Here is a 25,801-nt window from a genome sequence, read left to right on the forward strand (position 1 = left end):
ATAATCGTCAATGCAGGGTATTTCGTTTTTTTTTCTTGGTTTTATACTCGCTATTGTTCGTAGAAAATAAACGCAAACAATACATTCTTAAACCGAAGGACTTTCAAGATTTGTCATCTAGAGATTCGACATTCAGTCGTTAGAAAAATTATCACGCATCAGAACCCCGTCACGTACTTTTTTCCCACGTTCGTTTATTTTCCATCTTTTCGTGTAAAGTGCAGGAATTAGGCAATCGTTCTTCGTTTCTGTCAGTTAAATTACCCTTTCCTCTCGTTGAGAAAAAAAAAAAACGAGGATTTGGCCGTCAGAATCGTCGTAATGCTCGTGATTGAACGCGAGACAAGCATGTCGTCGGTAATTATTATAGTGTAATTATCATGTCATTTTAATCTTAAAGCTACACACGAAAAAACACCGATAAAATACAGATAAGAGCACAATTGCATTTAATTATTAACTAGCCTCTCCTTCGATCTTCAGCGTCGGATCGGAGATCCTGGGGCAGTAACAGAATCAGAGATCCGATATCAACGGTCATTATTCCGACATCATTATTATTTAGATTCGCGCGAATGTTTTTTATTCTTTTTTTTTTAATCATTAATTCGCGACTCGCTTAAGCGAGGCTCAACGAGTGAAACGCCATAAAATCACCGTAATCGCCATCGATTAATCAACTCGATGCGATTACGACAAATGGCGAGCTATATAACATGAAATAGACTTAAGATATATCAGGTCACGATAATTTGTCAATAATTAATATCGAACGCTCGTAAGACACTGCGTAAGACACGCTAACTCTAGGCGATTAATCTAATAAATAAGACGGAGACGTGCACTTAAATAATGTTACGCGCCGCGTATTGGGATGCAAAATGTATATCTCGCCGCGGGAGTAAACAAGATACTTTGAAGAATAATTGCGATGTCATCATGACAACATCGTCAATCGCAGAGAGTCCGATAAATTAGAGAACGACTTACGTCTCTAAGGGTGAAAACGCGTTCTGTAACGTAGACTTTGGGGATATCGGAACGTAAAGTTTCGCGAGATGTGACTCGCGGAAAAGTGAGTATCCGGGAAAAGCGCGACCATGGAGAGCGGCCAAATGGCTCGTGTTTGGCTGGCACTCTACGAGCGTGCGTTTGCACGTGATACGAACTGAGGATAACGAGTTCCCAATCCGCGCACTCGAATTTACTTTACTACCTTTGCTCGGCAACACGTCGCCGTTGAAACTTTTACTCAACACAGAGAAAGAGAGAGGGACACGATCTATATCGCTACTTGTCACATCTTCTAGGTTGCTAGTCTATACATTAATCTACGTAAATCTACGAACAACATTGGAGATTGCACTCTAATCTTTAAACAATAACGCCCAATCCCTTTCCTTCACAAGTAATTCTTGCGCATTTTTGCAATATTACTCACGTATACCGACGATGCGATGATACAAACAATAGAGATCGAGTAGCTCTATAGAGACTACTATAGCAATAGGAAAGGACGAAAGAGCTCTCTAGTCGACCCACTAATATCGTGCGTCGATTTAAACGAATCCGTCACGGATTCTGGTAAAATCGAGCGGACGAATCTAATCGTTATTAGGCCATACTTCAAACAATATAAATATAGTTACTCGATGCAAAGTTATAGAGACTAGACGTCGATGCTCGTTTTTCGTCTCGCGACATATACATATTTTCGCGTTATCGATTCTATCGAACGAACTGTTCACAATCTTATCATTGCACGCAATTTCGTAATTACAGATGCGCAATATCGTGAAAATCCGTCTGCAGTACTTACAAATACTATCGGTAGTGACTCGTGTGACTGCGAGCGAGTGCACTCGTCTCTTATTAAATCCTTCCGCGTAAGTAAAACTTTGCTCTCAAAAGATGCTTTGTGTCTTTGCTTAATGAAGGAAGCGACCGGAGCTTCGTCGCGCAAGGGTCTGGACACGCGAGCTCAGTAAAGTGGATTAAAGTGGAAATCGAATTTGTGAATGTTGTAAATGTAAAATGCAAGATTTAATATCAACGACAAATTACAAGTAACCTAAAGTCGCATATGTTTTTACATAGGGTGCATCCACTCTACAGTTTTCCCTGAAACAGACAGTGAGCGCTCCGTACGAATAAGAACATTATTACGAGGTTATTACTTGAGTACGGTGAGAGAAACTTTTGGAAGCGATCGTCGCGACAGCAAGCGTAAGCGGTTTAGGTGTCGGGTCAGGTACTTACTCGTCCTCCCACGGGCATACTTCGTTAACATTATTGTCACGCTTCTCCCGAGACTCTGCCTGCGCCGTCGCTGGTCGGTCCTCCTGTTGGGCGTCCGGTTCCCAGACAGGCACGACCTGCGCCTCCTCGGGCAGCACCTCGGTCGTCGCCGGTTCCTCGGCCACCGGCGACACGTCCGCCCCGGTATCGGCCCGCGAGTCCTCGCCTTTTGTTTTCTCCTCGGCGACGATCTCCCCCGCGTCCTTTGCCGTGCAGCTTTCGCTCGCGTCCTCGTCGGCGTTCTCCATCGTGGAATTGTCACTCGGTAGATCGCCTACGATCGCGCTGATGCTGATCAAGGGCGCCTTCGCGCTCGTTCTGCCGTAACAGAACAACGTGATTTTGTTTTTATTTTCTCTCGATCGTAGTCTCCAGATTACCGAAGATCGCGAGTAACTTACTTAGGACTCGGCTGGCTCTCCTTGACGACGACGGCTTCTGCGACAGTTTCCTCCTCGGGCACGATCTTCTCCAGGGACGATCTCTCTTCCACCTTTTCGACCACCGCGTGGGAGTACTCGAATGACTGTTGGGGCGACGGATAGTTGCAGGACGACACGGATATACGACCTATCTCGGCTAGCCTGATACGACCGCTCGCTGAGCAGGTAGAATAATTTCGCGTCATCATCGTGCCTGAAGTCGACGTACCTGAGCGTTTAAAAAACAGCAGAGGAGACGATATTTAGAGATAAACTGTACCTTTCGTGCGATGTCTTCTTTCTTATTGAGTGCGTTCAGCGAACACAACGATTGAATGAGCACTCGCTGCTATTGATATACTTTTCTAGATTTATCATATGGATTTAAAGATCTACGGTTGATGATTTGCTTCAAGAACTATTAATTATATTAATTAATAATTTAGTGTTAGTAGTTAATGATGAATATATAATTTCATAGATTAGAATATATATTAGGAATATATTTTAACTTTTTTTAATTGCACAAGTATATTTTTCGAAATTTCGAAGGTAACTTTGACAGTTCAAATTGACTTCGAAGATTTGAATTCACTTTTCCACTATTCGCGTTATTGTTAAAAGCAACAATCCTAACCAACTTCAAACGCTGGTAACAATTACTGCGCTCACTCAATCATTATGTTGATTGACGCATCCAATGAGTTGCTCAATTGTATACCGACCTATGCTACCGCTATGCTGCAAACTACACGACTTCCGCAACCGTTCGGAGACGTCCGCGATAGCAAGGCTGACGTCCGACGACGAGCTACAGGAGTCCAACTGTGCCGAATTCTTGCGGGAGGTCCGCGCCTCGGCGGAGTGTGCGGTCGTCGCGTGGCCGCCACTGTCCCATACGTGTCGGGCCTGATCAGCTGACACTGTCCTTCCAGAGGACACGGCGTCTCCCGTTGCTCCGTGCTCCGTGCTCGGGCCCGGCACGGCCTCCCACGGACACACGTCGTCCATAGGGCGAACTGCCACTTCCGTCGCGCCAGCATCCCTGACAACAGGAACTTTATTATATTTAGTTTTCACCGTTTGCTTTCGGTAAAAGGTACCACGCGCTTCGTGTGCGTGTTTCGTGTGTTCTGCGTATATATGTATGTGTCTTTTGTCAACGTCAGTCGATTACATGCATGCGACTCCATTCAACGACTAGGGAAAATGTAAGTCTTTATACATAGAAATGTTACAAGGATCTCCCAGAATTATTCTCGCTTGAAAAGTAGCGGAGCAAAGATGAATAATTCCGGAGCGTCCTGTAAGGGACGTTCTAGCGATTTGTTCTGTCATGGGATCGTTTCAATCTTCAGAATCTTTGTCGCGAGTTCGAGTAATCGCAGGGTTTTAACACTGGAAAAACATTTACACGAAAAGAATGGTTTTGATCTAAAAATTTAGTTTAGATGTAGATGTGAAAATAATTTTGAAAATAATTTTGTTTGGATGCTTCAAATAACGTATAGAACGCTAAAAAATTGCAAATTTAGCTAGCACGTTAAAACTGTTTGCATTGTAATTAATGTTTAAGCGTTTTGCATAATTATTTTGATGGACCAATAACATCATTTTCAGACCGGTATCTAGCTAAATTTTTAGCTACTTCAGCAAAACCGTTTTTTTTTCGTGCATGGAAAACGTAAATCATAAAAAGAAATTTATAACGTGAAAAGAGTTGGTACATACTTTCCTTGCTGTGCAAATAATGTGCTCGACAAGTATCGTACGTAATGTGTTACATAAAATATTACAGAGAGATATATATATATGAGTACATAGAGGTATAGTAAGCTTGATACGGACGACACAATATCGACATCAAGACAATTATACAGAGTGTCTCAAAATACAATAATAGGTCAATAAGAATTGTTTTTTCTTTGTTTTCTTGTTTGTATCAAAAAAATATGATTTAAAAGTGTTTTTGAGACATTCCGCGTAGGATAGTATTTGATAGTATTCAGAAACACTGAAATTTATTATAGGAACGGGCACAATACTATTATCAACGATACACGCTTTACACACATTTTGGTGAGCTTTTTATAAAATAATTTCTTTGAGAGAGAGAGAGTGCGAGAGTTTTCAAACACACCGAGGTAAGAGGGTCTTGCCAAAGTCTGATACGAAGGTACAGTGGAGCACACGGTGCAACGGAGCGCGTTAATAACTCGTACTGCCCTCCCTTCGTGTATCTCGGACCGGGCTTTTTATTGCTCGATCGTTATTTTGAAATACGCGAGAGCTGGCACGCGGCACAGGAACACGAAAGGAACGTAAGTAGCAAGTTCTTTATAGAGACCCTCTAATGAAAATCTGGACATGAGAAGACAGGACTTTCGATTGAACTGCCATATCTTAACAATTCCTGAGAGAGAAAGAGAAAAGTATATAGGAAAAAGATAAAATAGAATAAGAAAGAGAACAAATATATGTCTTTCTTCTTCCTCGACGACTTTTTGAAAAATGACTATCCTAGATATGAAACTACGGCTAATGTCCAGACTCTTATTAGAGGGTCTCTATAGTTGTTTGCGTTCCGCGCTCGCCGTTCGCTCCTACACTTAATTGAGAAAACCGTGGTATGTATCGGGGGTGACTTACTGAATACTACGTGGACTAGGCCTCGAAGGTATCTTTACGAGTCGTGGTAGATCTCCCCTGAAAATACGACGCGCACGAATAAGCCTATCATCGGCCACGACCACCCGATATCGCGCGTATGGATAACATGCTAAAAGCGCAAGAATAGCCGTATCTCGCCGAACAACATAGGGCAGATATACTCTCTTGGGAACCACGCTCGGGCCCCCCAACCCCCGCATACCTGTATGGGATGTCGGTGAGATTCGACTGGCTGTGGGAGTGCGGAACTCGCGGCGTGGAAGTGACGTCACGGACGCCGCACACCGCGAGCTCGTGGGCGCTTCCAGACAGACTCCGGTCGCTTCCTCTTCGTCTGCCGCCGCCACCACCTATGTTAGCGTGCTGCAAAGTACTAGACGTTGGTGTCGAAGTGGAGGAAACTTTCTTTTTGATTTGGCCGCCGAAGCCGAAAAATCTGGAAAAACAAACGAGGCTCTTCGATGCATGTATCTTGCGACTAAAGCCCATTTTATAATTGCATAAACGTGGTTGTAAGTGATTGATGTAGTCATAAGAATTGACTAATCACAATCGAATATTTTCTTCATATTATGATCGATCAATTCTTACAACTACACTCAATTACTTCCACCTACGCTTACGCAATTGTAGAATGGTCTTAAACACCACACGTACACGGAAAGATTTTGCTGAAGTGTCCAAAAGTTGAGTTAAATCTGAATAATTTTGTTGGATCGTAAATACATAATTACATCTTAAAATACGTAATTACAACAAATTTACATTCAGATTTGTATCCAGTTACATAAATTTTTAGATACGATCAGCAAGATCGTTCTTTCCGTATAATTTGATGAGAGACTCACCTCTTCTTCTGCAGAGGTTGCACGCCGGCAGCTAAGAGATTACGATATTGATCGGAACGAATAAATCTAGGGTAGCAGTCCTTCTTTAGCAGTAGCGTATATACATGTTCCGCGGCGGAATCAAACGTAAATCTGCTCGGATTTTTCATTTCCTGATGAATCTTCTCCATCGTTTTCCCATCTATGTTGATTTCGCACGGAGCTCCAGGTGCCAGGAATTCTCTGTGTGAATTACCGAATGTTACGATTAGATTATTTTTTTACAGATCGAAATAGCGTAACATGTAAACTCAATGCGTACCTAAAAATTTCGTTGACTTTGTCAGGTATTTGTGCTTGAAAACTATGCCTGAGATCTTTCACCGCCAACCAAAATCTGATATTCTCGTGACTGTACTCCTTTCTTAAATAATTCGTGAATTCTTGTAAACCTGTTGCGGCAGAATAGTGCTTGTGAGTTCGCTAGCAGAATTAACTATGCTTTATATTAATGCGATTGAAAAGTTTTACCTGTAGGATCAGACATAAGTTCTTCCATCGACAACGCCCATCGTTTAACGCGTTTTTCCGTAGGAACATCCACTCTAGATATGCATATAAAGTATATTATCAAATTTGCCGCGTTGCATATAGATGAGGTATCCGATTTTCATTACTTACAAACTACTATTCAGTTGCCAAAACATATGATCGTCGGTGACCCATGGATTGGAAGGTTGCGGCTGTACGAACATTGGATCGTATTCTACGTACGTTTCGAAATATGATTTTAAATTTTCGATCGCAGTCGAAACTTTTATCCTCGTGCGTATCAAACTGTTCCGTAGAAGGGCCACCTGTTCAAATTATATATGTACGAATATAAATCGAAGATTTGAAACAGTGGGAATGTCAATCGGTATAGATTGGCACTCACCTCACGTTGCAGATCGGTAAGAGTGCGTTTACGTGACGGAGGTCGTGGAAGTCCAGGACGAAAACGAGTGGGTATGGGCACGGCTTCCAGGCTACTGAGACAACCAGGTGGTGGCCGATATACTCTCCAAAATGCTCGTTCCTGCGAATCGCTCACTATCTTGTCGCCTTTCTTGCGCTCCTTAGATAAGCGTACCTGAGCCCACATAATCAGCAGCATTTCAAGGAGTCACGTGTTCGAATATGCGAAATTGGTATTTACGTGGGACAATATAGTTGTATACTTGCGGTATACTGTTGAAAATTAAGTGCTACAATAACGGATAGTTATTCACCTGTTCTTCCGCTTGTAGTTGTATTATGTCCCATTTGTTCTGCAAGTTCTTACGCAGGCTGTTCAGAGCTTCCTAAAGAAATAGTACGATTTTCGTTTACGAAAAAGAGTGTTTAAATGAATTTTTTCGACGCGTTTTATCATGTTGACAACGTGAATTTACGTACGATCTCATAGTCTTCGAGAGCGTGACGTTGTTTGTTTCTCAGAGTTCGTTTAGCCAGATAGATCGCGTACTCCACGTTGTCGGGGGTTCTATGTTGCCACGGCCAATAATAGGGTGTCTACGTGTCATCAATTTTTCATATGAGAATTAATAAAAGATTTTGGATAAATTGGATATTTTATACTCTTTCGTTACTTTTGAATATACGGAAGACTCACCTGAAACCTATACAGAGAGCTATCGTCCTTAACAGTAAGTGTCTTGGAGTCATTCACCGGGAAGAAGTAGCCATACTGGCATAGTTGATTAGCAATATGGACCGCCTCTACTGTCAAACACAATAATGCATCTTGATATCTGAAGAAACGCTTATATCGACAGAAGTGTCTCTAAGGATCGCTTAGTGTTGCTTAGGGTCGTGCAGATCACTCAAACGATGCCATATTGCTCTGTGTCGTATTTTGGTTGTCTGTTCGTACAGTTTTTCTAGCGGACGTACGTCGAGAAATGCCCACAATAAATTTTACTTTTTGTTATTTTTAGGAAATTGATTGTGTGTGTGTTGCTCTGAAGACCTTTCTTCGCATAGGACACCAGCTCGCTCTCCTTTTCATTCTCTTTCTTTCTCCCTCTCCCTCCAAGTGATTAATAACGAATGATTAATGTGATTTTTTTGAGTTAATTAAATTATATAAATATCGATCCATCGGTATTTTCATAAATACTATCCGCGAATTTCTCTGAGTTACGAAGACATTTATTCTCTAAATGCATTTGACACGAATTACGCTCGCTTCGCGACGGAACGGGAGTGTAATTTATGGTCTTCATTTGCACGGGGCGAGAAAAAACTGAACGAAATCCAGGAAATCCGCGAGAATATTTACCGTTTCTCAGCTGTAAATTCGCGAGTTCTCTCAGCATTAATCTCTCATCTTTTCAATAACAGCAGTATAAATAATTCATATTCGATTTGTGAACAAAAAAGAATATTCTGTATAGTGTGACGTGTTAGTATATGTAATCGATACTCTTTAAAGGCACCAAGCGAAAAGTATCGATGCAAATGGATACTGTGAAGCGAAACTATATCGATAGTGTCGTTAGCATCCTCAGGCAGAGCGTTGTGGTTGCGCGTGTTGGGGGGAAGGGAGGGACACCGAGCCGAGCGAGCGAGCGAGGGACAGAACCACAGAACGGCACAGCAGCGGAGAGCAGCCGGCAACGATCGGTAGTAGACATACGAGCCCGTACCTGATTCTTCGATGGCAAGCCGCTCCATCAGCCACTCGATGAGGTCGTAACCTGCAACACGCAGGCAGCCTACTGTAGTGTCCTGGCCGTGATGGCCGCTTACGTTTATTCCACAACGCAGGTACCGATGGCACTCACCCATGAACGCTGAAGGGATCGAGGTGAGAAATTGTTTTTGGCTGCGCACGGGTACCCCGCTCTCAGGGTCTTGCATCTCCCGCACCAGCCCCTCCATCTGCGCCAACGCGGCGAATAACGATTATTATTACGGTTCGTTAGGAACGTTTAATCATTGGCTGTATTCAGCAGAAAAAGCAATGCAACTGTCACACAATTCTTTAATAATGGGTTTTTTCCCCTACATTAGTTCCCCACTGGATCCAAACATATAAACCTAAATCGTTAAAGAATTTTACAACAGTTGCTTTTTCTGCTGAATGCAGCTATTACGTTCGCGAACGGGAAATGATTTATTCGCGCGAGAAAAGAATGTACCTTGTCGAAGGCGTGAGGCCTGTAAACGCGTGGCTCCTTCTCTTTTTGTTGTTGATTGCTAGAGGCCTCCATCGCGATCGAGGCGGCCCTCTGCGTCGTTGGCAGGAGCGGTGTCGATATCGATGGCGGAGGGGGCTGGGGAGCTGGGCCGGAGACGGGTCTACCCGAACTCCATGGGGCTCTGGCCCCATCCCATCACTCCAGTCACCCCCGCACGTCCACTGAAACATCCCGTAAATTGTCCTTCTTCATCATCTTGTTTCGGATGTAGGGTTGATATTCACAATCGATTCTGATATTTAAGACTGTAAGTTAAGTGTCTAAATCTTAAAATGTCATGAACCAACCGAACAGTCGTATTATAGCATCTTAAGACATTACTTAAGACAGTCTTGAAATAAGAACGAACTATGAATATCCGCCAACAGACATAACAGAGTATATAGACATACTGAGTGAATTATAAATTAAATTTGTAAAAAAAAAACTTTTTATTCCAATACCGCATATAAAGATATAACATTGATGTAAAAATGAGAAATTCTGTTTTAAAAGTCGTGATTTTTAAGTGAAATTTCCACGTTCTCTACTTTAAAGAAAAGCTATACATAATTTAAAACGCTTATGTCTATCTTTCCACTTAATTATTCATGTTTCTCGTTTACGCGTATACAAGACACCCTCGCGTTTGACGCGTATACAATTAGACTACAAGAATATTCTACAAATAAAATCGTACATATTCTCCAATTAAGTAACAGTTTTTGCAAGTTATTCAGAAATAAGATTTTGTGTAACGTATATTCTCAGATCGATTTTTTTTACATTATCAGATTTTAATTCTTTCGCGGTACTTGTACCTACGAATTTGAATCTTAAAATTTTAGGAACGTCTACTCGACAATCTAAAATAGCTACTTTTCTGGTACATCTCTATAGTTCGTTCAATTTTTAATGCTTTGTCTTTTGATACGCTTCCTCCGATGAGAACGTGCCGCTCTCATTATTTATCAAAGCACATCGGATTAAGAAAAGTGGACAGAAATATCAGACATCTAACTCGTAGAAACAGAAACATTCGTACGTATATTAAGGCACATTTACGTAAGTTATTTTTACAATTGCCGTTGATGACTATATATTTGCCGAATGTCATTGGCATTGATTGATCCAACATCTCTGTACAATTGACTTTCTAACATTTATGGGAAAGTGAATTGAAATGACTTAGAATTATAAGCTATTTATAAGATTTGAACTAACAATAAGATAAGAACTAACAAACATTTTAGAGTGATTATAAACAAACTGTTTTTAAATAGGTCTAAGTCAAAATTTTTTGGGAGTACCGAGTAGTTCTGATCGGAGTTCTGGACAATTCTCGGCGAGTTCTGTCGAAAGGTCAGTATCAGGGCTCAAAGCGATTGGACCAACGGTTTCTGAGATATACTTATTTAAAAATTGTATGATCTTACAAATTTAACAAATGTCGCTGTATCTTACAAACCATTGGTCTAATCGTTTTTTCACCTGACAGTTTTCGATAGAACTCGTCGAGTACTATAAGAAACGCTACTCAGAACTACTCGGTACTCTCAAAAAAATGGTCAAAGATTTCTACTATTTTTTTTAAAAACTTTATTATTTTTCAAAAATGTTTTTTATGTATCAAGAACTGTAGGTATTCACAAAGTAGTTCTGTTAAGCTGATCAGAACTATGCGACCTTGAATTTCGTTAAAAAGTTAGCACCCCATTTTTAAAAAATTATTAAAAAATGATTATTAAGCGCATATGTCATTAAAAATCATAGAGAACTCTTCGTATCGTCAAAAAAAAGCAGAAATTATCATCAGAACTATTGTATCTAAAAATTAATTTTTCAAAAATTTTTAATTTTTTTTTAATATTCGAAAATTTTTTTTACATATCAGGAACTCTAGGCAATCGCAAATTGAAGCTATTAAGTCGCTCAGAACTATTCCACCTCGAAATTCGATAAAAAGTTAGCACCCCATTTTTAAAAAATGTAAAAAAAATGTTTATTGAGCGGAACTCTTGTTATTAACTATAGGGAACTCTTCGTCTCGTGGAGTGGGAACTCTAATCAGAACTCCTGAGTACTATAGTTGGGGTGCTAACTTAACATACTCAAAAAATCTCTTCTACGATAGTAAAACTTTATTGTAAAAGTATTCACAAGTTTGTAAGATTTTTTCAGAGTTTTATACAGCCATTATAGCCCGAAACAATATATAAAAATCTGTACTGAAATTCAGAGACTGAAATTGCAGAATGACGGAAGATAAAAATTTCAGAGGATGAAAACATTGCCAGTGAAGAATTAATGAATTACATAAATTCGAAAGCTCATAAATTATAATTCCAAATAATTTTTTTATCTTTTATACTGGAAAGCCAGCAGAAATTTAATTGACACGCTAATTATTGATATAATAATAAATAACAAAGCCTTTGTCGAATATTACGTTTTAACTTCGTAAGCATCGATTTATGTGTTTCTCACGTCTGCGGCAATCTATATGAGATACACAATTACACAATCCGTATGAGATACATATATACATATGTATATAAAGCCGTTAGATAGATAAAAGCATCTTCGGACAGATTATTTAGCTCGAATAAAAGAAAACCTGGCCACTTTACTAGGATTCATGCTACTTCCGCCTTTCAGCTTCCGCGGTTCCGCATCGTGCTCATGCAACAAACTGCGACGATAATAAACGGCAAACGGCAAAATGCGCCGGTTCGACGATATAAACGTTTCCCTTCTGTGTGCGTTGTTTCAGGTTGCGGATGAAGATTTACTTTATTATATCCGCCGTTTTCTCATAGTCGAATAAAAATCCTCCCGCAGTGTTTCTCGTAAATCCGGAAAACATTTCCCAGCTCTACCATCGGGAAATTCATAAGACAAGATATAATCTGGGCTTTATGTGGTCGACTTTTTTTGAACGGAAACGGAACTTCTAGACGGGAGATTTGCGCGTCAAGATAAGAGAGAGAAGGTCTTCTACTTGTAAGGAAAAAAAGGGTCGGGCTCTATCACGTTCAGCGCTAAAAGTACGTCAATACAGGTCGTCCGTAAGTTTTTATGGCGAAACGCGAATGATTCGCGGAAACGACACAAACTCAAAGTTTCGCTGTTAAAAATGACGCTATGACGCTATATCGTGTTACCGATGGCATCGTGTTACTTATGATATCGCGTTACCATCCGACTGATCTCCCGAACAAAACGCAAGGTCAACGCAAATCGCCATCAAGGCTGTGACGTGATGAAAAACCGAGTATCGTCCTGAAAATGGAGATGGCTTTGTGCATGTGTGATCAGGTGTAGTCTAGCAGTCAGATAAAGCCGCCGTCGATATATCGATGTATCTCGGGTTGATGAACCCGAACCTATTCGACTGGCGATAATGGGGGTAGTGTTCTCATCTAGCTTAAAGAGAAGGCGTGTGGGAGAAATATAGGAGAGGAGGGGGGGGGCGGGGAAGGAAATAGGATACACACAAGTCATTGAGTCATGCAACACCATACTGATATTTCAACTTTTGAAATTATTTAAACTTGCGTTTCGAAGTCGCTCCAACTTGTTCCATCGTACTTCTTCTTTCAACATGCTGACTGTCGAATTTTTCCCGTTTTCGACGAAACAAGTTGTTAAGTTGGTCATTTTACGGCATCTGTTACGAAACTTTCGCTTCGTCTTACTTCCCGAGATTAAAATCGGACTCGGTCTTAAAGGCAGTATCGACAATACTTGAGGAAGTCGCAAACGAACGAGAAATTTGAGAAAACTCTTTTAGAAAAGTATAATTCGAGACAGAGAGTGAGAGATAGAAGTACGGACAAAACGAGAAGACTGAATTCCGATTGGAAAACGCTTGATATATAATAGAAAGGAGAGGAATAGCCAGAATATCAAAATGAATCCTCAAATGACCTGGGGACAGCGGATGCGTGGGCGAAAGCACGTTTCTCCCCTGCATCCTCGCCGAGTCTGCACCCTCTCTTCGCCTGCCAATTTACGTGTTAATCTGAAATCGATAAGTCCTCCGGCATGTCCTGAGACTTTGGGAACGTACGTTTCTACGAATTATTCAATGCGCAGAGTTATTAATGTCCTGCTCAATTACAGGCGAGTTTTCAGCGACTACAGGAAATCAATTAAGCACGCGTGGGGGATGGCGGTGTCCCTCGTCGCGTATCGTTAACCCTCGGCTACCGGCTGGGATTACAATGGTCTCATTTTCTCATTTTGTCCGTAAATAATCCGTGTAACGCATCATTAAGTCGAAGTGGCTGCTCGTATCCGAATTTTATCCCGTCATTACTTTGATTCGCGCGCATCGGGATTTATTTTATCTGCATTTATATTATACGTAATCTCGCGTTTATTTTAATCTTTGCGTTACCCCTTCCTTTAAATTGATGGTGCAACTTCGTTATTTTGAGTCACCGATAACTGATACCACATATGAAATCCAATAAGCCGTTTATTAGTGTTGCTCTATTAGAGAGATAACTCTATCGGACAACGCACGTGGTGAATTGTGTATCTCATGTTTTGATACCAATTGTTCATAAATTAATTGATTTATTCGACGAAAAACCTAATTAGTTATTTTGTAGGTTAATGAAAGAATGTCTAAGTATATGAGTGCGTGCGTGAATGTTTTTTAAAGTATATTTAACATTTGCTGTATACTTTTCGAAATGCAGTATATTATCGAGTGTCGATGTTTCTTCGCAAAATCGCTTTAAATAACTAAACAGCGTACCTGTAAATTTACTTGGCAAACATGTCCAATTACCTAAATCGAGCTAACGTATATCGTTGAGCATTTTTAAATACATTTTCACAAAAATCACCATCATAAGTGTCGGCGAATACCAATGCTGGCAGTGTGCGTGATGTAAATTGACCATATAAAATACATACGTACGATATCACATTGGCCAATGTTGTCATACATATATCATGTGTAGAGTTGGTTTTTAAATAAACAAGCGAACAATGTGCGACAGATTCTGGCAGTACATGAAAAGAGGAGATATCCATTTCATTCTATATTTTTAATCGTGATATATTTTGCATATCCGTTGTTCCGTATTTCCACAATCGCCACATCAGCGAGGTGATAAATGTCGCTCTCAAGTTTTATACGGATTATCGTAACATTCGCAACACGTCGTAGAAAGTGCGTGAGGGGAAAATCTGGAAAAATAGTGCTCTTGGAGCCAATTCCAAGAAAAGCTCGAATAAGTAATATCAGTAGGAGGAGAAATCACCGTCTTGGAAGAAGGCCGTCATAAAATTCCAAGGGAAGCGACACTAAGCTCGCCTTTCTATGGGATTAACTCTCGCGGAATTCTCTCTCGACGGGACTCGTTCTCCCGAGAAGCTTTGTGCGGCCGATAACGAATTTCCTTGTTTCCTATTCAGACGCGGGACATTCAGCAAACACGGAGAAAGCGTGCGCGGCATTAACCCTTTTCAATTGTGAAAAGAGGAGTAAAATTGTTGGCTCTTCTGGATTTGGCGAATTCTGGAGTACTTAAATTTTCCTTGAATTCTCAGATACTCGGATTGCCATTTCATAGTTATATAGTACGAATTCAAGAGAAGTCGCGTTGGCGAATTGTTTACTGTTTTTTTTTTCTCGTCAAAACCATTTATAATTTATCGTGTATATGGTATAATTCCGAAGTACGCACATCCTGTATAATACTACATGCGACATGACAGACAAAACGAATAAAAACTAATACAGTCTGTATCCTTTGTTTCCGCCAGACTCGATATAATCGGTCAGTTTGTCCAAGTAACAAACCCGGGGGCGGGATGTTATACTCCGAAATAGCCCCAAAATTGATTGAACGAACGGTTCCGTGGAGACGACGCAATTCTAGTCCACGTCTCCCGGGTCGCCATGCGATGCCATGTCGGTAAATAAAACGACGAAATCAGGACTTACAATCAGCCGAAAGCGTCCAATCTCGCGCCTTGCGGAACAATAGCTACGATAGATTGAAATTTTAATTGAATTTTCATACCGCGCGCAACTCCACGCCAGTGAAAGCAGCAATCGAGCTGCTTGAGTCGATCGTAGAATCGTGAAGCTGCAATTTCATCATTGCATAATGTGTCTTTTAAATCATATCGTCGTATTCCGTTTCGATTACACGTGACTTTTCAAGGTTTCATGTTTGATTAAGTGCACGGTCCGTTATTAAAGGGATGGCTATCAATTTTGTTTTCAATTGCCTTTCTAATTCCGAGTTTTTATTTATTCATCTTGTAGTTTATCTTACCATTAAATTTATAATAGAGTTGTTTTTATTTTCAAATTAGTAAAGGAAAAGGTCCAATACGGCATTAAATTAGTATCTAACAATAATATTAATCGTTGATTTGTTAATGATAAATAATAATAATAATATAATAAACATTACAATAACATGCTTCGGTGCAGGTTGAACTAGAAAAGACACTTCTTCCGGATGGCCGAGAAATTCTAATCCTGGCTGAAGTAATATTTCTTGCGACAAGTTCTTTACAAGTTTTTAAATGGTAGTAGGATCATTATCAAATCGATGTAGAATTTAATTGATATTATTTAATTTTACTTTATGATTGCGTTTTAAATCCGACAGTAAAGGACGTGAAGTTTACAATCGAAAGACATTTAAAAATATTATCTTAGATTTAGCTGTCTTAGCACCTTTTCCCTACTTAATTTATTTATACATAGCGATCTAGAATATCGTATTATTGTACATTTTCATTCTTAACTCTCCAGAGCTGATGCCAAAATCTGTAACAAAGTTACTGACGCTACATCTGTAAGATTTATTTAATTTTGTGTTAATAAAAAAGCACATTTTTAAGAAATCGAAATGACATAACTCATACAAGAAAGAATAAACGACTAAGTGTATTTTAATAAGAACAATCCAAATTTGCAGATGTAACATACAGAAAATTTAATCGTGACGTTCTTAATAAAAAGATTTATATAAGCGTGTAGGTCAAATAGAGATCCACTATTAACTCCAGACTAACAGTGATTAGAGAAGGATTAAGAAAATGTCATTTTTTCTGTTTCGCGAATAAAGTCGTGATGTGGATCTTTGTGTGAAACGTGAAATAGAATTCTTGAGAATTGCTCATGATATTCAGTAAGCAAGGAGATGCAACCTTGATTAGCCATGAAGACCTAATCATTTTAATCCTCTGTGTTACAGTTTTCTCGTTGCTGTAACACAGATTGCATTTCATAGATTACATGAAAATAATTCTCACCGCATATGTGAGTTCAAATTGTAAACAATCGTGATATTACATTCATAACTGCTGCGATTCTCTTCAATTATCACAAGTCTAATTTTGAGATAAACTACAAAATGAAGAAGTCTTTAAATCCATAACATACAGAGAAACGTAAAACAATAAAATGCAAGCAGTAAGCGAATTGGTCAATCACAATAGAGAACGTACGGCAATGACGTAAACGGTACACGAAAATAAAAACGATTTTGTTAGAATATCTGAAAATTTAGCTACGGATCTAAAAATAATTTTGTTAGATCAACAAAATAACAAGCAGGATGAGCAATGTCGACAAATTTTGACATTCTGGTAACCAGTTTGAGCATCGTATGTAGCTATTTTGATAGTTCAATAGAATTTTCAGATATATATTTAGCTAAATATTTGGATGTTTTACACACAAAAATCGTCCTTTTCGTGCAAAATCCAAAACGTTGATTTGCTTACTGTTTACGTTTTATGCTTAAGATTTTTGTGTTGTATAATCTTTAATCTCAAAAACTAAATTCGGTTAATAGTCATCTTCTCTTAATAACGGATCGCGCGCTTAATCGAGCATGAATCATCAGCCCTTGAAAAGTCACGCAGCAGACAGGTGGATTCCAAAACAGGCTCATTTGATATTGCGTGATAACGCAAATCCCAATTATTATCGTTCCATCGATGTTATCGCATCGATACTAACAAATTAAGGCGTGCACAGTGAAAAAAAATCGATCGACGTTTGCGGGATATTTACCGGTTTAATTGTCATTTACTACATCATAATGTCAATCGGCCGAATTTGCCTTGACACAGTCTGTCAGATTATTAGATTTCCAGGCATATGAAACGATACGAACAAGCTATATATTCAGCATGCAAATAAGGCATAATGGACAATGAAAAGCTGATGAAACGCGATAAATCGCGCGCACACACACAATTTCTATATTGTCAAAATTTTCCACGTACTCAGGAATATTTTAACGTGTCTTTAAAAAAAAAAGGGTCAAATTATGTTTACAGTTTATTGATTGTAATGAATAATTATCGTTTATATTTTGTTGAGCTAAGCATATATTTTTAGCTAGAAATAATGATGGTGAAAGGTTACTGAGAGATGTAGACGTACCTTAATATATTAGTACTGTGTTAGCAGTGCGGTAGGACATCCGAAAAGTGCAATGCGTCGCATGAGCACTATCACCTTACACTATCACTGCGTTGGCACTGCCATAAATGGATCATTGTACTACCATGTATCAGCAATTCCGAAACGTTCATCAATATGCATATTGAAATGCCGTGAGATCCACGTTACTACTGATACTTCTAGCACTACTATAGATAAACCGTTGGTCATAGTTCAATATAACAGGAACTATAGAGAATTGATATTATATACATTTTCCCTATATATACTGACATTCCGAAATGCTATATTTTGTAGCGTTACCGCTGCTATAGTCGCATCCTTATACCAACGTTTCTTCAACCCCCGCCCCAGCATTTTTCAACAGAATCCGAGAACCGACGTCAGCCTCAACCGCACCAGCGTTCCGTCTAAATCGCGAAGGACCTACTACGATAGTCTGGGCGCAAACCTGACCCCCGGGGGGCTTCGCGCGCTGACAATTGGAAGCGCACGAGTCATCCCCCCGGGAACGTGCACATGTCACGATCGTAATGCATCTCGCGCCTTTCCGACGACGATGCCGGGTGCTAGGAGATATGACGTGGCCCGATCGAATGGTCCACTTTTCGCATCGCTAAGCCTCCACTCCCGTGGTCGATATTTATTGCGCCTCGGCCGAGGCCGAGGCTCGCAACCGCACCGAAGAAACCGACTCGATCGTTTCGCGTCCCTCGGGCCAACTGTTAATCGGCCTCGAGGAGGAAACGCGCGTTCTCACTCTCTCTCTCACTCTCTCTCTCTCTCTTTCTCTTTCCCGCCGTTCCCTCCGCCGGTTAAAAATCGCCTCCTCCTCTCCCTACTCTCCCCGGCTCTCGATCGACCCACGCCGATTTAACGACCACGAAGGAGAGACGATCGCAGCACGACGTTCCTGGTGGTGTCGCGCCACTGGCGGTCGTTCGAGGACGTGGACTCGCTTGCCATTGTCATCGTCCTCGTCCTCGTCGTCGTCGTAGTTGTCATCGTGGTCACCGTGGTCACCGTCGTCGTCGTCGAGCAGACAATTCACTACGGTGTTTCCGCGAAGAGGCCACTCTCGCGGATGATCGCATTACGAGAGGAAGGGAGAGCGACCGCCAGGGAGAAAAGAGAGTGCACGACGGGGTACGACACACAGCGAGTATTTCCCTCCCTTATCCTACCGTCGCGTCATCCCGCTGGTTCGACGCTGCCTCGACCATCACCTCAGCACCGAGCAATGAAATGTCACAAACTCTACTACTCACTCGACGAGTCAGGGCAGTGGAGCTTCATGAATGCGTCTCGCAGTACGTATCAGGCCATCGGAGCACGGCCGAGCTCGCGGCTCTTCTTCCGCAGCTTCGAGTCTAAAGCCACCGTCCGCACCGATACGCCGTTAAGGCAGCACCGCGCGCGCACACATACCACCAGCAGCAACACCGCCGCCGCTATCGCTGCCGCCACCGCCGTCGCCGCCGTCGTCGTCGTCGTCGTCGTCGTCGTCACCACCACCACCATCACCACGATCACCACCTCCACCGCCACCGTTGCTGCTACGCCGAGCATATTTCTGCGGGGGTAAGAGATGCAGGAGGAAGAGATAGAAACGTACGAGCTAAACGAGGATAGAACGTCAGATGGTAGGGAGAATGCGAGCACAGCGTTTGCGCGAGAGAGTAGAGCGGCAACGAGTGGGTCAGAGGGGCCAGCACGCGGAAAACATGCGCGCGAAAGAGAGGAGCGCGAGAGGACAGCCAAAGGGTCGAGCGAGAAGGACCTAATCCGTATGGAGGGGAACGGTCGGGGAACCCGTTGGTGGTGCACCCCAGACCCCTCCGCCGATGCTGTATGTATATACGTGGGAGTTTGTGCGGTATCTATGTATAAGTATGTGTGTGTGTGAAAGGATGTACGCGTGTCTGACTGTGGTCGTCTCTCCTACTTGCGCGCTCCCTCTCGCCTGAGGTGCGTTGGGGGAGTCACGGCTCTATCCTCTGTATACAAACGCACATCTATATTCACGAGCCAGAGGGAGCGAGAAAGGGATGAAAAAGAGGAATCAAAATGTGCACGTCTTTTCTCCTCTTTTTTCCATCTTTCTATTACGGAAGTTCTCTGTCATTCCTCATCGCTATAGTAAAACCGCGGACCATCCGCTCTCGTAACCGCTCGCCTCGTCGTTTCCCGCATTCTCGACCGCACCCTCTCCGCTGGTCGCTTTCCCTGGTCATCCCATCTACCTTGTTGGAGAGGGTTATGCGCGACCGATCGTCAACGGAGATAGCCGAAGGTGAACGAGCACGCGAGAGTGGTGGCTGGATGACGGGCGAGGACCGAGGTCGACGCGGACGCGTTCGCTCACAGGGGTGAGTTTTGAGTTCCGTGTACTGTTCGATGTTGGAGCCAAGTTTTAGGTCGGTCCTCGTAAACTCCAGCTATTGTCCTTCCAGTCATTGGGCAGACCCCTGTTAGGGATGGGCGCTTCGAGTAACTAATATTGAGGTCGATAGGATGCTTCGCGAGTTGCGAACTTCCCTCGGAGCGCATATAATAGAAATCGAATTAAGAACATTGATGGTTTTAATCGAAGGTGGTGACGATATAAGTCTACAGTTTGCGTATCTCTGGAGTAATATATTTGGTTTAATTGAAGTACCTCTCTTTTCTAGCGAGTTGATATCGTTGATGAGAACCCTACGACTCAGTAACGCTTGAAAGTCTTCAACGCGTACGCCCCGCGCACCCCTCCTGCCTTTCGCTTCCGTCTTTTCCCTTGTCCGACTTCAATTTCACCGAGTCGTCTTTTCATTCCTTCCCTCATCTCCCTGTCAACGCGACGCTTCTCGGCATTCGCCTCAACCTCCGTCGCTCGGATCGTGAACAGCGTATGTTTAATTCATGTCGCGCGTTATGCACGCGAGCCACGGAGCTCCTTGTTTTTCCACCGCCTTGTCCTTCGTGTTTTGATTTCCCAGCACGATGATGAAGCAGCCCGTCGTGCGTTCCTCCGACTCATCTTCCTCCTCTTTGTTTTTGCCCGCACCCTTCGAGACGCACGCAGTTGTGTCAACCGTTTCCATTTTCTATTGCGAGTTTGAAATTATTTTTCTCGCAGTGTCAACAACCGCTCGTCTTCTGTACATTTTCGACGAGATCTTCTCCGTTCTATCACTCGTCGCAAAACTGAGCAGGATTCGAGACTCAGGGAATTTCAGGGTGGCTAAATTTTTATCCGAACTACCGAACAATGTTGCAGCAATTTAGAGAATGCACGGATGTTCTTTGATGTTAGGATATTCCACGGGTTGGTTTCCAATCGCGTGACCAAGTCGGAGCGGAAACCTTTGCGTGCCGTCAAAATTGCGAACGTACAAATATGCATATAATTATACGTTGCGCGGCGTTTGCGCTTTCTTTGTAAGCACGCCAGCGGTGATGGTTACGCTTATTCACAATATCATTCTTTCTGAAACACTCGTCAAAATCTCGATATACTCCAGTTTCACGATTTTCTTGTATTGCTATTTGATCAGTTTTACAACCGTTTCCGTTTTCTAAATATTTGTAGAAGAGAATATTCCTCATTACTAATGGATCGGAATTTTCATAGAACTTTCGACAATTTTCCCAGCTTTAACGGCGCATGTAATGCTTAAATACCGAGATAACTTTACGCATTACTGTCTATGTATATCATGCATTTCGTGGAGAAAGTAGAAGAGTGGACTAATGTATGAGTTGGTGTCGAATGAAACGTGAATCGCAGATAACAATTCTAAATGTATTTACAAGTATATAAAATGCAATATACCATCTCATCGAGAGAAAATTCAATTTCGACATTTGGAAAAGTGTGTTGTAACAGTAACACTCTTTATTGGGTTACTTTCTAGTAACAGTTAAATAGAATGAGCGAAGGGAATTCCAGGTAGAACAAAAGGTATAGGGGAACAAAAGTGTAATACTAACTGTAGTAAAAAGTGAAAATATTTTTCTTTTTTTTTGTACTTTAGAGGAAAAATGTCGTGTGTGTATGTTTTGGATTCGCAAAGTTTGCACGCCATATTTTCAATTTTGATTTTTTAGTATAAAAAATGCGGAATTCTTTGTATTTTGATAAGAAAATATAAAATAAAATAATGATAGTTCCATTAGAATTTTCTTTTCATTATTTTATAGTTCTTCTTAAAAATAAAGAAAGAATTCTGCATTTGTTATGCAAAAAACCAAACTTGAAAAAGTAGTAGTCGGAATTCTGTTTAAAAATGTTTTAAAACATAGAATTCTGCTCAAAATAATGAGAAATGTTGCTAAAATTGCAATAAATTAACGACACTTTTTTCCAAGTGCCGTGACGTTTTGTTTTAAGATAATAGACACTTAAGGTCTATTAAAATTTTGATAATTTTGTTTTCAAATTATATATTGGTGTAACTCGAGTAGTATTGACGGAAATTAGTACATAAGTCACGAAATAATTTGCAACGTGATCATGTATTATCATGCAAACAACGTCAGGTTTAAAATTGCAAATGATGTTGCTTTACGGAATCTTGTTATCGAATAGTCTGTATTAAAGAGTCTGGTCGAAATTTATTTAAAATAAAATCGATTTAAAAATAAAGATATTCTGTAAGATGAAATCTCAGGTATGCGTTTTTTCGACAGTATAACAGTCTGTATTCATGACTCTTGATACTCTAGTATTTGATTGAGAGGTACTTGGACTACTTTAAGACATGATTTAAATCTTAATTAACAAATTCTTCCACGCTTCGGATCGATCGACTGTGATTTCTCGGTAATACGATGGAGGGAATTAATTTTCCACCAGCTGGCTTCCCTCCTGCGCAAAATTCGTCCGATAACATACCTATATAAAAGCAAGATAAGATAATGTATATGAAATTCAAACTAACTTTAGTCTATAATTTAATGCAACTATTTATCGTTCTATAACTTCCAGTTTCAAATACTGCGGAAGACATAATAAAATGCCATTAGATTTATAAAAAACTGGTTCTGGTCAAATAATTTTTGTTTATCGAGTCATTTATCATAGACGCATATGGAAACTCAGAGAAGAGTCTTTCAGAGAGGTCCACCATTCTTTGCGATAGAAAGATTAAGGATTCTCCCTTCGTCGCATTTTGGTCGATCGAACATATCTTTCCATTTGGTCGTCATAGAAACGGTATACGAGAGAAGTTTTCGCCGATTCGGTTTTCTCCGAGAACAGCAACGTTATACCTGATCGCCGAGAAGCAGGATGCGTGTAATACATAATTACAGGAGTCTGCGATTGACGCGTCATCCATATATCGTTCACATTGATCCTGTCGAGTCAAGAGAAAGAGAGAAACATTGCTTTTTCCTTACAAAAATCCATTTATTGAAATAGACAATGAAATTTGAAATGGCGTATGTTTTATTCAGAATTCATTGGGTGAAAGTCTCCCGGTTGTATTGAGTTACACCTCGTAAAATTCGCTCTATTGCAGCTTCGTCGCCCACCTTCTCGGGAAGTCGTAATTTCGGCCAAATAAAACGGACATCGATGTGACGTGGTCGGCCGTAAAGCGCCGATGAAAATTGTCATAACGTTGTCCGGATACGATCGCGATGAACGCGCATCCTGCGCTCGGATTTTCTCGCGCTTGACCCATTTTTGTCTGGCTCTCGAAGAACGCGCATACGGGGCATTATTACTTCTTCGGAATTTCATTAATTCCCACCTTCGTCAGATTTCCCGACGGTTTTCAGCGCAATGCCCTACGCCTACTTCTTTCCTCCTCTCCACCCCCGCGATTTCATTATAATTTTTCTCAATCGAAATGGGTTTTGATATAAAGGTGGACCAAAGCATTCATTAAGCGTGTTAATTGACACACATTCGTCATCTCATAACTGACATTTGTCACAAAATCTGTCCTTTCTCGATGAATTTCTGGTGTGTATAGCCTTCCCTCTTTTTCCTTTTTCTCTTCAATATGAAAAAAAAGATGAACTATGCAAGAAGTTCAGCTAAAATGAATAGGCTTACAGTGTTCATTAATTCTCACCTTTGTCAGATTTTCCGACGGCTTTTTAGCGCAATGCCCTACTTCCTTTCTCTCCTTTTCTTCCCTGCGTTTTCATAATGACTTTTCTTGATCGAGATAAGTCTTGATCGATCAGCTAAAGGTAAAAGCATTCATTAGCATTAAGCGTATTAATTGAAATTCATACGTTCATCTCGTAACTGTCACAGTCTCTATCGTTAGAGCCATGTTACGTAACCGTTTGTTTCTCTCCGGAAAGATAATAAACAGAGATAATTGACGATCTGCACCAATTTACGGCTCGTTCGCAAAAAAAAAAAAAAAAAAAAAAAAAAACGTTTTCGCAATGTAATTGCATCCGAAACTGCAAACGCAAAATGCACTAATGGTAATGTACATTTTTCGTTTCATTCAGGTTTTAATTAACAAGGCTCAAGAGGCTTTAATTAAATTTAAAAACAATCTTACCTTTTTGAGGTTGTAGTTAAGGTTGTATCATTTCCTGCAAACGAACGTACCACAATGCTGCACAACACAAACGTGGCATTATGTACCGAGATGTCGCAATACGGACACGCGGAAGCGCAATAACGGCCTTTTGAATTTACTTCCGGAACGGAAACGCCCCAGCTGCACTGAGCGGGACGCGAGTTAGCAATTGGAACGAAAAAAACGTATACCGCAGCGAACAAATGAAAACGCGTGGAATAAATTTATATAGGAACGAATACGTGCACGCGTTAAAGACAGCCATTTTTTCCGTAGAGTTCCGTATAGCGTGACATTTTGTAAGTCTCGCGCGGTGATAAATCTCGTGAAAAATGGAAAAATTTCGAATACGCGGATATTCTGACAATTGAATCGCGCGCATATTAACCAGCGAATTAGAAAGCCACGCACGGTTTGCGTTCTGTTGTAACGCATACTCCGGCTTGCTCTATTTCGCCCGACGCGACGTGTGAGCGACGGCATGGAAATCGACCGCGATAACGATCCTATTCGCCGGCCGACCGGCCGGCACGCCGCCGGTCACTTCCTTGGATATGTTTCACGTTCCCAAGCAGCCCTTAATAAATTATGCGCGAACTGGAACTGGATAGAATCGGGACAACTATATCGGGCTATAGCCGTGGCGTGTATTACGACGCATGATCGATTAAGTGGAGAAAGCTGGCCAGGTTCTGCGTTCCCGACAGTTTTTTGACTCTGCACGTTATACACGCGCCTCGCCTTTCGATTACGAGGGACGAATCGGCATGGTCTCTTAATCCCGTGAAAAATGGCGAATACTTCTAGCGCGGTCTTATCGGACCTTGAGATCTTGAAACGTCCGAGGAAACGTCTGAAAGTACGCCCTGGCTTTCGCAGGCTAGAGACTCGCTCGGCGGAATAATGCATGTCTTTATCTATCGCGCTATAGTCTTACGCAAGCCTGAGACCGATTTATTCGAGCCTAGGCTTTTCGGTTCGCCGCGATTAGCCTTATCAGATCCGCACCGTCGACAGTGTCCGATCGTATTTCTCGGTCTTTAGTCGTCGCCATTTTCTTACGTGTAAAGTGCATTCTATTACCGCCGTTATCGATAAGTTGCCCTCGCACGCTTATGATTCACGCGCGGAAATTTAATCAAGACTCAGCTTGTTGCGGGATGTACCGAGTTATTATCAATAATGTATGGATCGATCGATTCTCGTTTATTTAGAGTCAATTAGGTTCCGAATCAATTAGGTGTTTGCTCGAAATTACAAGAGATAGGCGAAACTTCGTCTGAAGCGGCGGCGCAAACATTATGAGAGTACGAGTCGCAGTGCCGGGTTAATTCACTTGTCATTCGCAGAACTATGTATAATAACGCATGGA

General features: G+C 41.3%; 1 protein-coding gene across 2 annotated transcripts; it reads right to left on the reverse strand.

Moving 5' to 3' along the window:
- Positions 1-1,925: 1,925 nt before the first annotated feature.
- On the reverse strand, positions 1,926-19,238 carry LOC108780164 (uncharacterized). 2 transcript variants are annotated; one of them, XM_018547778.1, is made up of 17 exons: positions 19,165-19,238; positions 9,403-9,623; positions 9,046-9,142; positions 8,908-8,958; positions 7,872-7,981; positions 7,655-7,771; positions 7,489-7,560; positions 7,155-7,349; positions 6,899-7,074; positions 6,749-6,822; positions 6,540-6,669; positions 6,239-6,460; positions 5,593-5,826; positions 3,446-3,765; positions 2,700-2,949; positions 2,260-2,616; positions 1,926-2,121 (listed from the first exon to the last, which is right to left on the reverse strand). In XM_018547778.1, exons 2-17 carry the CDS (start codon positions 9,472-9,474, stop codon positions 2,061-2,063), a joined length of 2,538 nt encoding a protein of 845 aa, XP_018403280.1. In that variant the 5' UTR covers positions 9,475-9,623; positions 19,165-19,238; the 3' UTR covers positions 1,926-2,060. The 2 variants fall into 2 exon arrangements, with proteins under 2 accessions (XP_018403280.1, XP_018403279.1); XM_018547777.1 differs by having other exon boundaries at positions 8,908-9,142.
- Between the last annotated feature and the right edge of the window lie 6,563 nt (positions 19,239-25,801).

This window comes from Cyphomyrmex costatus, unplaced genomic scaffold, assembly GCF_001594065.2.
Source record: "Cyphomyrmex costatus isolate MS0001 unplaced genomic scaffold, Ccosl1.0 scaffold685, whole genome shotgun sequence".
NCBI classification, from domain to species: Eukaryota; Metazoa; Arthropoda; class Insecta; order Hymenoptera; family Formicidae; genus Cyphomyrmex; species Cyphomyrmex costatus.

What these genes read in the sequence shown, in the direction of transcription:
- LOC108780164 (XM_018547777.1), bottom strand. Translation starts at nt 9,474, where the DNA reads ATGGAGGCCTCTAGCAATCAACAACAAAAAGAGAAGGAGCCACGCGTT. An exon ending in AAAGTCAACGAAATTTTTAG is followed by an intron (nt 6,461 to 6,539) that starts GTACGCATTGAG and finishes TAATTCACACAG; the next exon opens with AGAATTCCTGGCACCTGGAG. An exon ending in CTCACCGACATCCCATACAG is followed by an intron (nt 3,766 to 5,592) that starts GTATGCGGGGGT and finishes TCCTGTTGTCAG; the next exon opens with GGATGCTGGCGCGACGGAAG.